Source organism: Ursus maritimus, unplaced genomic scaffold, assembly GCF_017311325.1.
Source record: "Ursus maritimus isolate PB19 unplaced genomic scaffold, ASM1731132v1 scaffold_10, whole genome shotgun sequence".
In the NCBI taxonomy this organism is placed as follows: Eukaryota; Metazoa; Chordata; class Mammalia; order Carnivora; family Ursidae; genus Ursus; species Ursus maritimus.
Genome location: NW_024423344.1, coordinates 7,016,451 through 7,032,417, shown reverse-complemented (window position 1 = coordinate 7,032,417; position 15,967 = coordinate 7,016,451). Strand labels below are relative to the sequence as shown.

General features: G+C 37.7%; 1 protein-coding gene across 3 annotated transcripts in view; it reads right to left on the bottom strand.

Moving 5' to 3' along the window:
• CDK8 (cyclin dependent kinase 8) overlaps positions 1 to 15,304 on the bottom strand; it is a 118,022-nt gene extending 102,718 nt beyond the window's left edge. For 2 of the 3 annotated variants that reach the window (XM_008692162.2, XM_008692163.2), the window contains exon 1: positions 15,044 to 15,304. In XM_008692162.2, the coding sequence (XP_008690384.1) occupies positions 15,044 to 15,171 (128 nt within the window). In that variant the 5' untranslated portion in view covers positions 15,172 to 15,304. The remainder of the gene's footprint in view (positions 1 to 15,043) is intronic. The other variant, XM_040621696.1, reaches the window with a different exon arrangement.
• Between the last annotated feature and the right edge of the window lie 663 nt (positions 15,305 to 15,967).

The window sequence follows — 15,967 nt, the reverse complement described above, 5'->3', positions numbered from 1 at the left end:
AAAAGACCACATACTGTATGATTTCATTTAAATGAAATGTCCACCGTAGGCAAATCCAGGCGCAGAAAGTAGATTTGTGGTTGCTTGGGGCTAAGGATTGAAGGGAAAGGGGAATGACTGCTAATGGGTACAAGGTTTCTTTTAGGAGGGCCAAAAACATTCTAAAATTAGATTGCGGTGATAACTGCACAACCCTCTGAATACACTAAAAAAACAGTTAGCTGTACACTTTAAATAGGTAATTGTGTGGTAAGTGAATTTTATCTCAATAAAGCTATAAAAAACTTTTATGAGGAGCCTGGGTGGTTCAGTCCGTTTGTCTGACTCTTGATCTCAGTCAGGTCTTGGTGTCAGGGTTGTGGGTTCAAACCCCACATTGGGCTCCATGCTGGGCATGGAGACTACTTAAAAAAAAATTTATGAACTATAAATTTATAACTTCTTGGAAGACATTACTAATATTTTCTCCATGAAGACAAATGGGATTTAATTTCCCTACTTAGTACACTGCAACTAAATCAAAAGTACTTTTAAACACTTTTAAAATAAATAACTAGAGGCAAATGTTATCTTACATTCCAAATGTTCTAGGATAATTATAGTACAGAATTTCACTAAGGCAAAATGTAATTGTACCACATTCTGATCTGAGAACCAGCAAGCAAACTTACACTCAGTGAGTCCAGTTACACAAAGTGCAATAGAAATACAGCAAAGACTCTGAATGATCAAAGTCAAAATAATAAAGTTTAAAAGTGTTATACTTAGTTTTTGATTGCATTGAAAATTTCAAGTACTTAAAGAACATCAGGCTGAATCACCTTTTAGAATTGAATGGTCCAATCCAAAAAAACAAAAAACCAGAAGAGAAACATATGAAGTATGAGAAGTATGTGCTACTTTAATAGATTTCCTTTTTTTTTCCCCTTACGCACTTCCAAGTCTAGCTCATGTCACAAGCCTAAAGAGGATGTGCAGAGGTCAGCTAGTCTTGGCTAAAATAGGATAACAGTAACTTTCAACTTCAGGATATCTGGTTTAAATTTTCAAGTAGAGCTGGACTCATTCGTACTAAGATTTTAAGATAAGAAGATAGGGGTGCCTGGATGACTCAGTCAGTTAGGCATCTGCCTTCGGTTCAGGTCATGGTCCCAGGGTCCTGGGATCAAGCCCCGCATTGGGCTCCCTGCTCAGCATGGAGTCTGCTTCTCCCTCTGCTTCTGCCGCTCCCCGTTTGTGCACACGCTCTCTCTCTGTCAGATAAATAAAATATTTTTTTAAAAAAGATAAGATAAAACGTTTGTGCATTTCTTCAACTTTGTATCTCTCTATACAGAGTAAATACCTTCCCAACTTCTGTCCAGCGGAAATTATGTCTGTGAAGAAAGAATTATTTTTAAAAGTACTTAAAACTTTTTATAAAAGTCCCTTCAAAATTAAAATGCATCAAAATTATCTTATAGACAATCACCTGCCTGCTTATCTACCATGAAAAATTACCTCTGCTGAACACACAAAGTCAAGCAATTCCACTGACAGCAAACGAGCTCCAGTTTCCCAGTCTATGGAGGCAAGCCCAGAGGTCACCTGAGACAGGTGACAAAGCACAAGACCAAAACCAAAATCAGTACAAAACAGAAAAAGCAAATTGGGACTTCATCAAGATAAAAAGTTTTTGCACAGCAAAGAAAACAGTCAACAAAACCCAAAGACAACCCACAGAATGGGAGAAGATACCTGCAAATTTCTTATCAAACAAAGGGCTATTCTCCAAAATTTATAAAAAACTTATCAAACTCAACACCCAAAGAACAAATAACCCAGTCAAGAAATGGGCAGAAGACAAGAACATTCCTCCAAAGAAGACAAATGGCCAAAGACACATAAAAAAATGCTCAACACCACTCATCATCAGGGAAATACAAATCAAAACAACAAGATACCACCTCACACCACTCAGAATGGTTAAATTAACAAGACAGGAAACAACAAATGTTGGTGGGGATATGGAGAAAGGGGAACCGTCTTACACTGCTGGTGGGTATGCAAGTTGGTACAGCCACTCTGGAAAACAGTATGGAGGTTCCTCAAAAAATTAAAAATAGAGCTACCCTTCAACCCAGCAACTGCACTACTAGGTATTTACCCAAAAGATACGTAGTAATCTGAAGGGGCACCTGCACCCCATTGTTTATAGCAGCAATGTCCACAATAGCCAAACTATGGAAAGAGTCCAGATGTCAACTGACAGACGAATGGATAAAGAAGATGTACACACACACTGGAATATTACGCAGCCAACAGAAATGATGAATACTTACCATTTACATTGATGTGGATGGAACTGGAGGGTATTTTGATAAGTGAAATAAGTCAATCAGAGAAAGACAATGTTATGATTTCACTCATGTGGAATTTAAGAAACAAAAACAGAGGAGGACAGAGAAAGGGAGGGAAAAATAAAACAAGATGTAATCAGAGAGGGAGACAAACCACAGAGACTCTTAACCATAGGAAACAAACTGAGGGTTGCTGGAGGGGAGGGAGGTGGGAGGATAGGGTAACATGATGGGTATTAAGGAGGGCATGTGATGTAATGAGCACTGGGTGTTACATGCAACTGATGAATCACTGAACTCTACCTCTGAAACTAATAATACACTATATGTTAATTAACTGAATTTAAGTAAAATTAAACTAAATTAAAAAAAAAAAAAACATAAAAAGCAAGCCAAAAAAGGAGAGAAAGGGAAAAGATTGGGTGAAGGTCAGTGCTGGGCAAAGAATGAAAGTATGACCAAAGCCAAGCAACAGGAAACAGAAGGGATGATGTAAGTGAAAGTAAGAGTCAGTGTTAAGCGGTTGGAGGTAGAACACATCTAGAGCGTTAGTTATTTGTAACAGGAACAAAGAGTACCGGCAGTATTAAGAGGGAATAGAGAAATCTGATGAAATGAACATAAAATAAGATGTAAACATAATAATGACTAACTTTAAACATCCACATGGCTCTTAAATTTTTCTATCCCAACAAGTAATCTAAAATACATAAGACTATGTGGGGAAAGAAAATTCAAAGCAAAAGTTCCAAAAGAATAATCTAAACAATTCCAACTTTACAATGTATTTAACCCCCATGATTCAAACATATCATTACTGTATCTATTCCCACTTCTTCCTTTCAGATGAGTTTTGCTTTTAGAGTTTTGATGTGAGTGTAATTGTGCAACCTTTTTAGAGGATATAACATTAGCCCACAGAAGAGCCTTGACCCAGGCCTATTAGGACTTAATCCTGAGAAACTGACCTGCACTTCGCCAGTCCTGCAGTAATGTACCAAAGTTGTTAACTTGTGCTTGGGCATAACGACCAGTTTCTAGGACCACTGAAAACCAAGAGGGGTAAATGTCCCTGTAGATAGACTAAGGGAGTTTCTCCTGCTGCATGAAAACTTTACTCTTCGCCAGTGGTATCAGCAAATATCTCTGTGGGGAATTTGGGGGACCTGGGAAGTTCTGCTCCCCTCTGAGACAATGCTGTGTGCAAAGATAGATGTAAAGGACATTTACTGCAGTGCTTTTAAGGAGCACAAAAAAGTGAAGGAACCTAAATGCCCTTCAACTGGACCAGTATATTACACTACATCCATAAAACAGGATGAGGAGCTGATGAAATGAATTGCATTGTTTATGCAGGTACAGATCACCAATATATATGAACTGAAAAAAACAAGGCACAGAATTATATATACATGATCATACAATTTGTGTTAAAGATAATGACATATAGACCTTTCTAATTAATTCTGACACATAACCCAGTAGCCATTAAAGAAATGAATGATAAATATGACTTCATAAAAATAAGAGTTGCACATGAAAAATAATAACACAAACAAAAGTCAAAAGATGTTTGTTCCCACAAACTGGAAAGCATACACAAGAAAGCTATCAGTGGACAGCTCTGGGAAGAGGACCTGAGTGGCTGGAGAAGATGGGGTGAGAACACTTCAGTTTACATTTCCTCAGTATATTTACATTTTTTCTTTGCGTGTATTGTCTGCTCAAAATGAATAAAATATTACAATAAATTTTAAAGTTTACCCATACAGATATATGCTTCTATATGCATATATACAAGGAGCTGCTGACAATGATTATTCTAAAGAGGGAGACCTAGATTTTCCCAGTTATCCTTACTTAGGTACTGTCTGAATTTTTTTATTATGAGGATATATGAATTTCATATCCCAATCTTATTTTATAATAAAAAGATAGTAGTTTAAGTATATAACCTTTGACCCTAAAATTCCACTTCAAGGACTTGCTACAGTTGGAGAACTGTAGACATATTTTCTAGGAGGTCCTGTGATAACTGTAATAGCTAAAATTTGGAGACTACTTCAAGTTTTTCCATCACTACAGAACTGGCTCACTAGGTACATATTTACATGCATACATACCTAATGCCAACAATAATTAAAACTGATTTAGAGCTATATTTACTGACAGGAAAAGATGAATAATATTCTTGAATGAAAAAAAAGGTAAGATCACACTACATTTCATTAATCTCTACTTAACATTCATAGTGTTATCTGTGAAGATGATAAAGAAAATAGAATTCGTCTCCTAATAGTAGAGTTACAGCTTTTAGTTTCTGTATACATTTCTGGACTATGAATTTTCTATAATGAACCTGTATCACTTTTAAAATCAGAGGAAAAAAAACTATTTTATTAAAAAAAAAAAAGAACAGGGGCGGCTGGGTTGCACAGCGGTTAAGTGTCTGCCTTCGGCTCAGGGCGTGATCCTGGCGTTATGGGATCGAGCCCCACATCAGGCTCTTCTGCTATGAGCCTGCTTCTTTCTCTCCCACTCCCCCTGCTTGTGTTCCCTCTCTCGCTGGCTGTCTCTATCTCTGTCGAATAAATAAATAAAATATTAAAAAATAAATAAATAAATAAATAAAAAGAAAAAAAAAAGAACAATCTTGAATAGCATGGAATGAACAAACAAACAAAGAAATAGCAAGCTAGTATCTACAGGTTTGGCTTCAATAATACAGCCAATGTGGAACGAAAGATGGCAGTAAAGTTTTTCATTGCTTGGCCCTGAATGGTAAGGCTACCCATAAAAGTACCACAAAACGTTTTGGATAAAACCTACAAAGTGAGTTATAATTTCAGCTCTAGGGCCCAAAAATCTTTCACTGAATTTTTCTTTTGTTTAGAACACATTACTTAACCCAAACACTTCATTATCTCCCTTGCCCTTTGTGTGGCATATGGAACGCCTACCACTCCTTCTGAAAACACTCTCTGATTACGATCTTACCTACAAGGTCCCGGTTTTTCTCCAAGTTGCTGTGTACAGCCAATAAGCTATACACTGCACAAATCCTGTTGCACAATGGGGTTGATCCTGAGTTTTCTCCTCCTTCTCAGGACTCAACTTACTGGCCTCCTGGATGGACATCTTTTTCTCTACATTCTATCCTCGGACCTCTTCTCACTCTACACTTTCCCTAGACATTTTCAAGATCTCTCAAAGATTCAAGTACCTGGTAACTCCCAAGTTTATCTCTATGCAGATCTCTCTCTTGAGCACTAGACTCATGTATCTGCCTAATGGATATTTCTTCTTAGATGTTTAACAGGTACACAAAATTCAATACATCAAAACTCAAACCTGCTCCTCTTCCTGTTTTGGCTATCTGTGTGAATGGTAATATCCTGCTGCTCACGTCAGAAACCTAGGCCTTCTCCTCGGTTCTTCTTACTTCTTCCTCTCTCACACTGAAGAAATTAACAAGTTTGATCAATTGTTCCTCATTCCCTTGGGCATTTCCTAATTCAAGCCTCCAGCATCTCTCACCTAGATTACTATTACATTCTCCTAAACCCAGTTCCCTGTACTTCTTCTGAATGTGTTGCCAAGCAATCCTTTTCAATGATTAATCTGAACTTGTTACTATCTGCTTAAAATCCTACAAATGGTCCCCATTGTCTTCAGAATAAAGTACGAAATCCATGACATGATTTCCAAGACCCCACTTACTTCTCCAACTTAATTTTTTTATACTTCTCACCTCACGTGTTACTACTCTCTAAGCTCTGGCACTGAAATTCTTTCAATTCCCTCACCATACTATCTTTCCTTCCTATCTCTATAAATGCTACTCAGTGGTGGCTCCAAAGGGTCCTGGAGAGAGCTTTAGCCTTCTCTCATACAACAGGATATAAAAGTTCCTGAAATCACTTCAAATAAATAATTCGAGTTAAAATTTGTTTACTACACACCATACAACCTCTACAATACTCTCTTTCAACCAGATAGAACCCCTTCCTTTATAAAGAATTTCCGGAACCAGCAGCCAGCACAGTAACTCCCCAACCCTCACTCACTCTTATGTACTGTCCATTCACTTGTGTGACTTCTAATTTTCTTGCAAGTCACAACTGAAATATCATCCTTGAACCCCCAAGAGCAAATCAGGTACCCCTATGGCAACCTATATATTTTCCCTACCACAGCCCTATCCCACTATGCTCTAATTACCTTTTTACTTGCCTGTATCCCTTAAAAGTCTGTAAGTTCCCTAAGGACTTAGACCTACTGACTGCTGAATCACCCATATCTGGCACAGAACCTGGCATATTACAAATACTCAGCAAACAGCCATGAAATAAATTAAAAACATGAAAAAAAATTTTACCAAAAACAAAACAAACAACTACAGCTAAAAAGAAACTATAATGAAATGTCAAATATTTAAATGATTTGATTTTACATTTAAAAGAATCTTCAATGTTAAGTCAGCATTACAAAACAAATTACAAGTATGCTTTACTATACGCTTGACATTTTTTTGGAAATTGTGTGTGAACTGAATTTTTTGCAAACTGAGTCACGTGATACACTAGTAGAGCTCATGTACTTAAAGGAATTCTTTCATAAAGTGAAAAAAACTCCAAATTTATTCTACATGAACTTAAATTTTCACAGTTGGCTCTCCTTAAAAGAGCCTTATAAAAATCATTTTTCAATACTTAACTCTGCTTTCCCCTGAAATATGACTTGTTTAATATAAAACATAACACCACTGGTGGACAAGTTTTAGTTTTTTTTAATCCCTTTAGTTCTCTGGACAACCTCTAAATCGAGGTGTCTAGAAACACATAGACTGGGCCTTGCATCATGATGTATAGAATTCCTCTCCTTAGGATGATTATTTGTTACAATTCATGAGCTACAATAAAGCTATAGATTTTAAAGAGCTGTAAAGGGAGAGGAGTAACTGAGTTACCTGGAGTAGTAGTAGCCTAAATAATTTTGTATTCACATAACAAAAGTAAACTTCAAATATCAAATAACCATGAAGTTTAAACAAAAATGTGAACTCTGGTTCCAAGACAAATTATATTTTCCTTAAATTTAGAAATATAGGTTTGATTCCCACTTAAACTGATTTATTTACAAGGTATATTTCAGAAAATACCTTTATTCTTTGTAGCAGTTCAATTTTTCAAATACCTGGGACTTATATTTGATTCAGCTGATTAACAAAGTTTGCCCTGCCTTTGGCGTTTGGTTTTCAATTCTGTTCCTGGTATCAAACTTTGCTTCTCTGGGTATTTCCAAAAGATGTCGCTTTTTTAGTCTCTACAATATGCTCAAGTTTTTAATTTCAGCAAATTTAAAAGGAAGACTTTCAAATATGAATTTCATGTACACTGAAAATAAAAAAATATTAAATACCTGTCAACATTTGGCAATGTGCCAGGAACTGAGGGGAACACAATTACTGCCTAGAGGAAATCTATAATATCTAACCCATAAACATTCACCAGAAAGACCCAAAGGACATATAAACATTAACCACATATACACTGAAGTAGTTATATAAAACATCTATGAAGGACTAAATACGTTGTGTGGAGTGATGAGTGAAGAGGGAATTACTGGAGTTGTATGTTAAGATAAAGTAGTTAGGATTTCTGAACCTAAATGTTAGAACCTACTTCAGTTGGGGGAGGGGGAGAACTTTCCAGTACAAGGTGCTGCCTGAGACAAAGGTCAGAATGGTAGTCTGATTTGATGGAGGAACAACTGTATTAATATGTATTTCAGAATCATTGCAATGGATGAGTGTGAACAATGTCGTGGGAATAAGACAGGCTAGTCAGGTCTCACAAAGGACAAGATCTTGGTCCCAAACCAAAGAAAAGGTAAAGCTACTCAAAAGTGTTCTCAGCTGCTTTGAAAAAGTTTGGTGGTTTCTCAAAAAGCTAAACATAGAGTTAACCATACCTGAGTATATGCCCAAGAGAACTGAAAACAAATATCCACACAACTCAAACATGAATATTATAGCAGCATTATTCATAATAAACAAAAAGCAGAAATAACACAAATGTCCACCAACTGATGAATGAATAAATAAAATGTGGTATATCCATACAATGCAATATTATTAAACCATAAAAGGGAATGAAATACTGATACACGCACGACATAGATGAACCTTAAAGACATTATGCTAAGTAAGAAACAAAAAAGGCCACACACCATATAATTCCATTTATATGAAATGTCCGGAATAGCCAAATCCATAGAGGAAGGAAGTACATTAGTGGTTGCCAGGAGCTGGGAAGACGAGTATGTGCAATGATGGCTAACTGAATGGGGTTTCTTTTTGGAGTAATAAAAATGTTCTGGAATTAGAAAGGGGTAATGAGTGCACAGCCTTGGGAACATACAAAAAGCAGTGGACTGCACACTTTAAAAGGGTGAATGTTATGGTATGTAATATATCTCAATTTTAAAAAGGGGTTCTCGGCATTTTTTCTGCCATAACACATCTGAAGGACATGATATAACTCCATCAGTAAGGCAGCTTACTATAGTAGGGACTAGTTTTGTGACTTTGATAACCATACTAAAGAATCTTGAGAATCATGACACTAACGGGACTTCAAGTATTAAGATCAAAATAACAGCTGAAGGTCACTTTTTAGTGACAACATCAAGAACTGCCTTGAAGTAACAAGAGATATCTAAAGACAAAAAATATCTTAGTAGTTTCTAAGAAACAAAGAGATGACCAAGGCCTACCTAAGCTGGTGTGAAGGAAAGGATTTACAAATTGTTCTGAAGGAAGAAAGGACAGTAGGATTTTCATTCTCTAGCAGCAGCTAAGAACAGAAAAAGAATTAAAAAAGAATAAAGAGACAATGAGGATTGGATTCAACAACAAAAGGCACTACAAGAGAGATGACACCAGCCATAGCGATAATATCTATTTATCAACACTGATTTAGTACATACAGTTCCCAACTTACATATGGGTCACATTTCAAACGTTTATAAATCATAATTCTGAACACATTTGCTAAGAGAAGTAATTTTTGGAAAGTAGGTAAGTTTGCAAATGGCCTAAGTAATTTATCATAATCTGTCATTATTTCTATTTTCCTAGCTGAAATCCAGGATGCTGGAAGCCATCTCCCCACCTCTGCCTCCCATCTCTTCACACATCAGATTCCAACAAGAGAAATTCTCCCTCCAATTTGTTGCCACCACCATCCTGCACCATAGAAAATTCTGGCTCCCTACTCCTCATGGAGGTGAGACCAAGGTAGAATCATCTGCTATCCAGAGCTGTAATCAAAATGGAGTTCTGCCATGGCAGCTGTACATATGAGAGATAAATTCTTAAGTCAGACAGCTGAATTTCAGAGGCTGCCCATACTCTGATTCAGCAACATTCTTGTGATGGAAATTGGCTATGAAGTAACAAAAACCTCATCATGTCCAGTGGATATAATGGACCATCTGTAGCGCATGTACATAATACAACACATACAGCAGGAACTCAAAGGCAAAAGGTATGGGGAGGTAACACGTGAGAAGAAAAAATTCAAACGCACAAAATTTGCTGGGGTCTGTAAGAGCACAATAAAAAAGCACCCCTCTTTATCCCAGTCCTCTTGAAACACCCTTTCAGATGAGATCTTCCCCATCTTTTAAGAGTCAGGCGAAATGTTTCCATCTTGGAGAGGCTTTCCTTAAAAACCCTAAACAGTTTGAACTTTCCATCTCTTTGTTCCAATATTAATTACTATAGTGCTTATTAAATTGCTACAGTTTATTTACATTGGTTTCCCCAGTAGATACCTCCTCAAATAATGGAATACTTTACTCTTCTTTGTATTCCCAATACCTTGGACAGTGCTTGGCACATAAAGGGGTCCAATAAATATTGTTTAATGAATGAATGACTGGATTTCTTCAAATGCTGAAAGAAACAGCAAAAGTAAAAATCAAATGAACAAATCCCAAATGAATGAATTTAATTTGCCAGTCCTGCTACTAAGAAAATGGAATTTAAGCATGAAACCTCAAAGTGGCCTAACCAGTGGATCTGAATGCACTGGGTATCTAAGGTAGATAAATTCAACAGTAAGGAGATACAAAGTGCATAGTAAATATTCTGCTTGTCTCTTAAAAAGTTATAAGGAATACTCCTTATTGGGCATGCAAAATCTCCAGCAACGGGTATACATTTTGTATTTGCATTTCTGACATCTAAAGAAATATTTAAATCAAACTGAACACAGATACAGAGTTCAGCAACATTCAGAAGAAAAACTATTCCTTCAGGGGAAATGAAGGGTTCCACCAAGTTCTGATCATAATTAAGGAATTAAAACTGAATTAAAGCTCCTATGCAGACTGAATCAGAAGAGTCCCTTGTGCTAGACACCAAATGAATGGTTCACAGGAGTGGGAGCAGACGCTAGCCGGTAAATCCCAACATCTGAAGAGATAAAGATGATGGAATGTTATAGCAGTATAAGACAGGTAAAGTAAATGTAAGTCTTTGGAAGCTAACCTTTTAGGCAGTTGGTGAGAACCCACATTAAAGCATGACACTCAGAAACATAAAAGTGTATCACTGTCTAAAGTAAAACATCTTAGTGGTTGTTTACCTCATCTTGCAAAAGTATTACATTTTATATTCATAATTTTTATTTTCTGAAATCATAATACTAGAAAAGACCTTAAAAATTATCAACTTCAAACCCTCTAATCTTACAAATAAAGAAACCAAGGTCTACAAAAGGCAAGTGACTTACCCAAGGTCATACTGATAGTCAGAGACAGAGTCTGAACTCAAACTCATTTTTCTAGTCTCCCCACCTTAAGAGTTTTTTCCCACTAGATGAAGAACTTTCTTATCCTAACAAGCCTTATTAGAGTTTGGCTCCCCCTCCACACATGTATGTATATGTGTGTGTATATTTGTAGACATACACATGTATGTGTGTATGTATAGATACACCCACGTATCTACATACACATTTGTTGCACTTGAAAAAACCAGGGCTGTTCAGAAATGTATTAAAAAAGTATACCAGTTAATTGAAAAGCCTAGTCCCATGACAAGGTATTCATGTTTTCTGAATGACCCACTAAAACACCAAATCTCCATGTCTAGGTTTATATTTATCTTAATATATTAATCATATGAAGTATAATGGTTAAGAGCATGGGCTCTGGAGTAAGAGACCTCTTTCTAATCCCCTAATTGCAGCTCTGACATTTAATTAGTTGTATAACCATGGACAAATTTAACCTTTCTAACAGTTTAACCTTTCTTACAGTTTTCTCACCTGTAAAACTGAAAAACAGAACTGACCTGATATGGTACTTGTGAGGATTAAATAGATGATGAATGTAAAGGGCTTTGCCAAGGACCTAGTTTTTACTCAATAATTTAGCTATTATCAATATTACTGCCTACTAATCTCTAGGTTGCCTACAAAAGTGCCCCAACAAAAGTTTTCTTTATATTCCTCACTCTCTCTCACACAAACACACACATAATCCCAGTTATATATTATTTGTCCTTCTGAACATAGAGTGCAGCAAACTATGAACACTGTACAAGAGAATTCCTTTTGCTTTTCTTTCTTAGAGATCAAACTCTTGTCTCAAATTGGTTTTTAAAATTCTAGAAATGTCCAGTCCCTATAATGAGAGTTTAGAATTTAAAAATACAAATTGTTTTCTGTCTTCTTACACTTTTCCATTCTTTCAAACAAAATGAGTTTGGCTGCCTAAATTCTGCAAAGAGGAAATGCAACTGACTCAGAAAGAAAATGAATCTCCTTGCTTCCTACTGAGTACCCTTTTGGTGTTCAGACACAAAGGATAATCTCTATCTCATTTATGGTGACAGTGAGAGCAAATTATTTCCAAGATTTATTGTGCATTTATGTTTTAACTCTATTAGAATCTGAAATTAACACAATTATAAAAGGTCCTTTTTCCATATATATAATCATGCTTAGAATAAAGTATTTCCTCCTTTCCCCCATTCCTTAAAATGCAGAGTTTATCATAAGTGTAGGATACTAGCAGGACAGTATTAATAATTCTTTAAGTCAAAGAAATGACCTTTTGAGCTGCTTTATTTCCTAAAACTTAATAATTTAAGAAGCTAACTCTTCTGGTCTAAATTCTTTTACTATGTATTCATGTTCTGTGATGCTTGCTGGACAAATGAAAGGATACAACATTTACATATGTTCATTTTAATAGTCAAATATGTCTAAACAAAACCTATTTTATTGTAAATCTCAGGATTCTCTTTGAAGGTGTTACTGTCTGGGTTCCTAGAGTACTCTGCAATTTCAGTTACAGAATGTATAATTTAATTTGAAAGTAAATCAATACTAGAAACAAATTATTTCATCATCATCTTTTTACAAAAGATTAAACAGCCACAAATTTTATTTTATCAGGACTAAAATGCATTAAATTACATTTCACTGACATAAGATCAAAAGAACCTCATAAATACAATGCTGTATTTTACCAGAGTGAGGTTATAAGAAGCCAAACCAAAATATTCCCTCTGGAAAACAAAAACTGTCTTAAGTAATTTTAAAACTCTCTTGACATTTGATCCCTTTTTATTTTTTTAAAGTTCATCCTATAAACAAAATCATTAAAGGTTGCTGGAAAACAAGCCCAAAGAATTATAAATAAAGTTATTTTTTTTCCAAAATACAATGCTACTTTTTAGCTATCACCAATGACTAAGAAATATTCACATACTATACATTTAGCCATTTTTAAATTGTATAATTCTTCTAAAATTATTCTTGGTCTAATTAAAACCTAACCATGAGATATAAAATGTGGTTATTTTGCCAATAAACAATATCATAGTTTTTAAATAAAATAAAAAATCAAAGTTAATAAATGTATGTGTTTTATTAGCTTAAATTGTTAATTTATGAAAATAGAACTGGCTTCTCTCAGAGAGATTAAAAATAATTTAAAGTAACTGGAATTTTATAAAGCAGATAAGAGACTAGTCAAATGTACTACTGTGTCTAATCTCATGGGATTGGGGATTTTCTGAATATGCCCCAAATTACATAATATTGGGGGAAAGGGAGATGGTTTAAGGCTTTTGAAAAATATTATATGAGAAGGATAATTTTTAAAATGTTAGAATTCTTCAATGAAAAATATAAACAACAGAGTCAACAGGAGGTATCTCCAGACGCTGATTTCTCAAATGTCACCAGATTAACCATTCCACTAAGAAGTACTTTTAAATACATGCAGCACACAGAGTATCAAGTTTTCAAATCCGCACCTTTTGCAGATATCTGTACTGCCTAACTGCTGCATATAAGCACTGAAATGCACATACCAAATTTATTAGAATCACTACCTTCCTCTAAGAGTCCCTTTTAAGTTATTTTAAAAGGATATCTCACTAAATCTAAGAAAAATGTTGAATAAATATACACTTCTTTTTCCAATATCCAGAATACTAAAGTATTTATAAATATGGCTCCCCCCAACTTACTTCAGCTTTATGAACAGTTTCATTTTTTTAGTGCTAATATAGTTCTGAACATACCCTCCTACCTAATTTGGAAAAAAAAAAAAAGCAATTATTTTAAACCTCGAACAGCAGCTAACAAATTAACAGTGATATTCAACTAAACCTACTTTGTTTACACTGAAATCTAAAGATTATATAATAAGATCTGACATTACCTTTCCAGCAATTTTCTATACTCTCAAAGGCAACAGAGACAACATATGTTTTTCCAAGAGGAAAACAAGGAGTTAATAAAATAGATTTCCCCCTCAACTAAGAATTGCCTTCTCTTTTGTCAATATTACAGACATTCATCTACTCACAAAGGAAAAACGAACACTTCACTTGCCTGTTTAAGAAACTAAATTGGGAGCATTACCAGTCATAGACTTAATTAAGTTATTTCTAGGGGAAAATATTTAAAGCAAAGAGACTATTTACAGTTCATTGCCAACTGCTAAATTTTGGGGGAACAGGCCTGAACAAGATAGTCCCTATTTGTCCCTTGCCTTTTTCCCCACCACCTACCCTGCACCAAACCCCCATTGTTCTATGTAAAACTCACAGGTTAATGATATCTAAATAGCAACTGCTACATTTATGTTACAGATTATCACTATGAAGAATTCTTCAGCATCACATTTACTTGCTGTTTTCTTTCCCCAAATAAAATCCAAATTTGGTAATAAATCAACCACAAACTGGTGGGGGAAAGGATCACAGCTTCCCTTCCAGACTGATGGATGTCACTCCAGAGGCGTGAGGAAATCCCCCAGAAGCTTACCATAATAAATCAAGCCCCCCCCCGAAAATCCTTTAAACTGACGTTTTACTACAATTTTTTAAAAATCTATAACCGAAACCCTTGAAAAGTATACAGCCCATGGAGTAGAAGCTCCTTTTCCCTATTAGCCACCAAAGTAGAACACAGAGGCAGTAACACGCAGGATTTCATGAGGGTTTGGATCCCTCGTACACCACTTCCTCCCCAAACCTGGCTGGCAGGGCCAGATGCTGGTGTCGAGGAAGTGGGAGACCCGCACTCCGGCGTCCCACTCTCCCTCCGGGCTACCTGCCTCGGCCTGCGGGAGTGCCGCCCAGCGCGGACACCGGCACAGACACAAACACTCACCCATCTTTCCTCTTGGCTTTGTAGACGTGACCATAAGTGCCTCGGCCAACTTTGCAGCCCTCGTATTCAAACAGGTCCTCGACCCGCTCCCGCTCGCTGCTCAGCTTCACTTTAAAGTCATAGTCCATTGTCACAGCCTCCGGGGCCGGGGAGCTGGGTCGGGGGGCCGGGGGATAGGGGTGGGGACCGGGGAAGCACCGGCAGCCGCAGCCCCCGGGAACCCGCCCGCTCTACACCCGGCGGCCGCAGCACCAGCCCGACTGATGCGGCAAGAGGAGGAGGAGGCCCCGCGAGAGCGCCGGGGACATCCAGGGGGACGGCGGGGCAGAGGCCGGCCGGGAGGGTGGGCGGACGGGGAGGTTCCCCCGGGCGAAGGAGAGCAGAGGGACGAGGGCTGGGGGTGGGGAGCGGCGTCTCTGCCCTTGTCCCCGCGGGCTCCCGGTGAGCCGGCTCTCCTACTCTCTCCTGCCGCGCGTTCTGCTCCCGCTGCGGGGAGCGGCGGGGTGGCCGCGGCGGGCTCTCCTCCTCTTACACTCGCACTCACGCCTCACCCTCTCTCACACACACACACACTCACACTCACTCACTCACTCTCTCTCCCATACACTCAAACAGAAAGGCAGCGCCGCACAACAGCCGGTACCTCCTCAGAGAGAGGAGGGAGGGAGGGGACTCGCGGAACACGGCCACGGCTGTCGCAAAAACGTCGCGAAGGCTCCGGGTTGCCTCCGGGCCTCCCTGCAGCCTGCTCCGCGGCGCGAGTCCCGCCTCGCCGGGGCCCGCACCTCGAAGACCCGGTGAAGGAAGCAGGGTAGCCACTGCCCAAAGCGGCCGCCAGACGCACCACGTGGATTGTCCCGACAGCGGCCAGGCGCCCAGACTACAATGCCCAGAATGCACAGGCCACCGTCGTTGCCGCCCCTT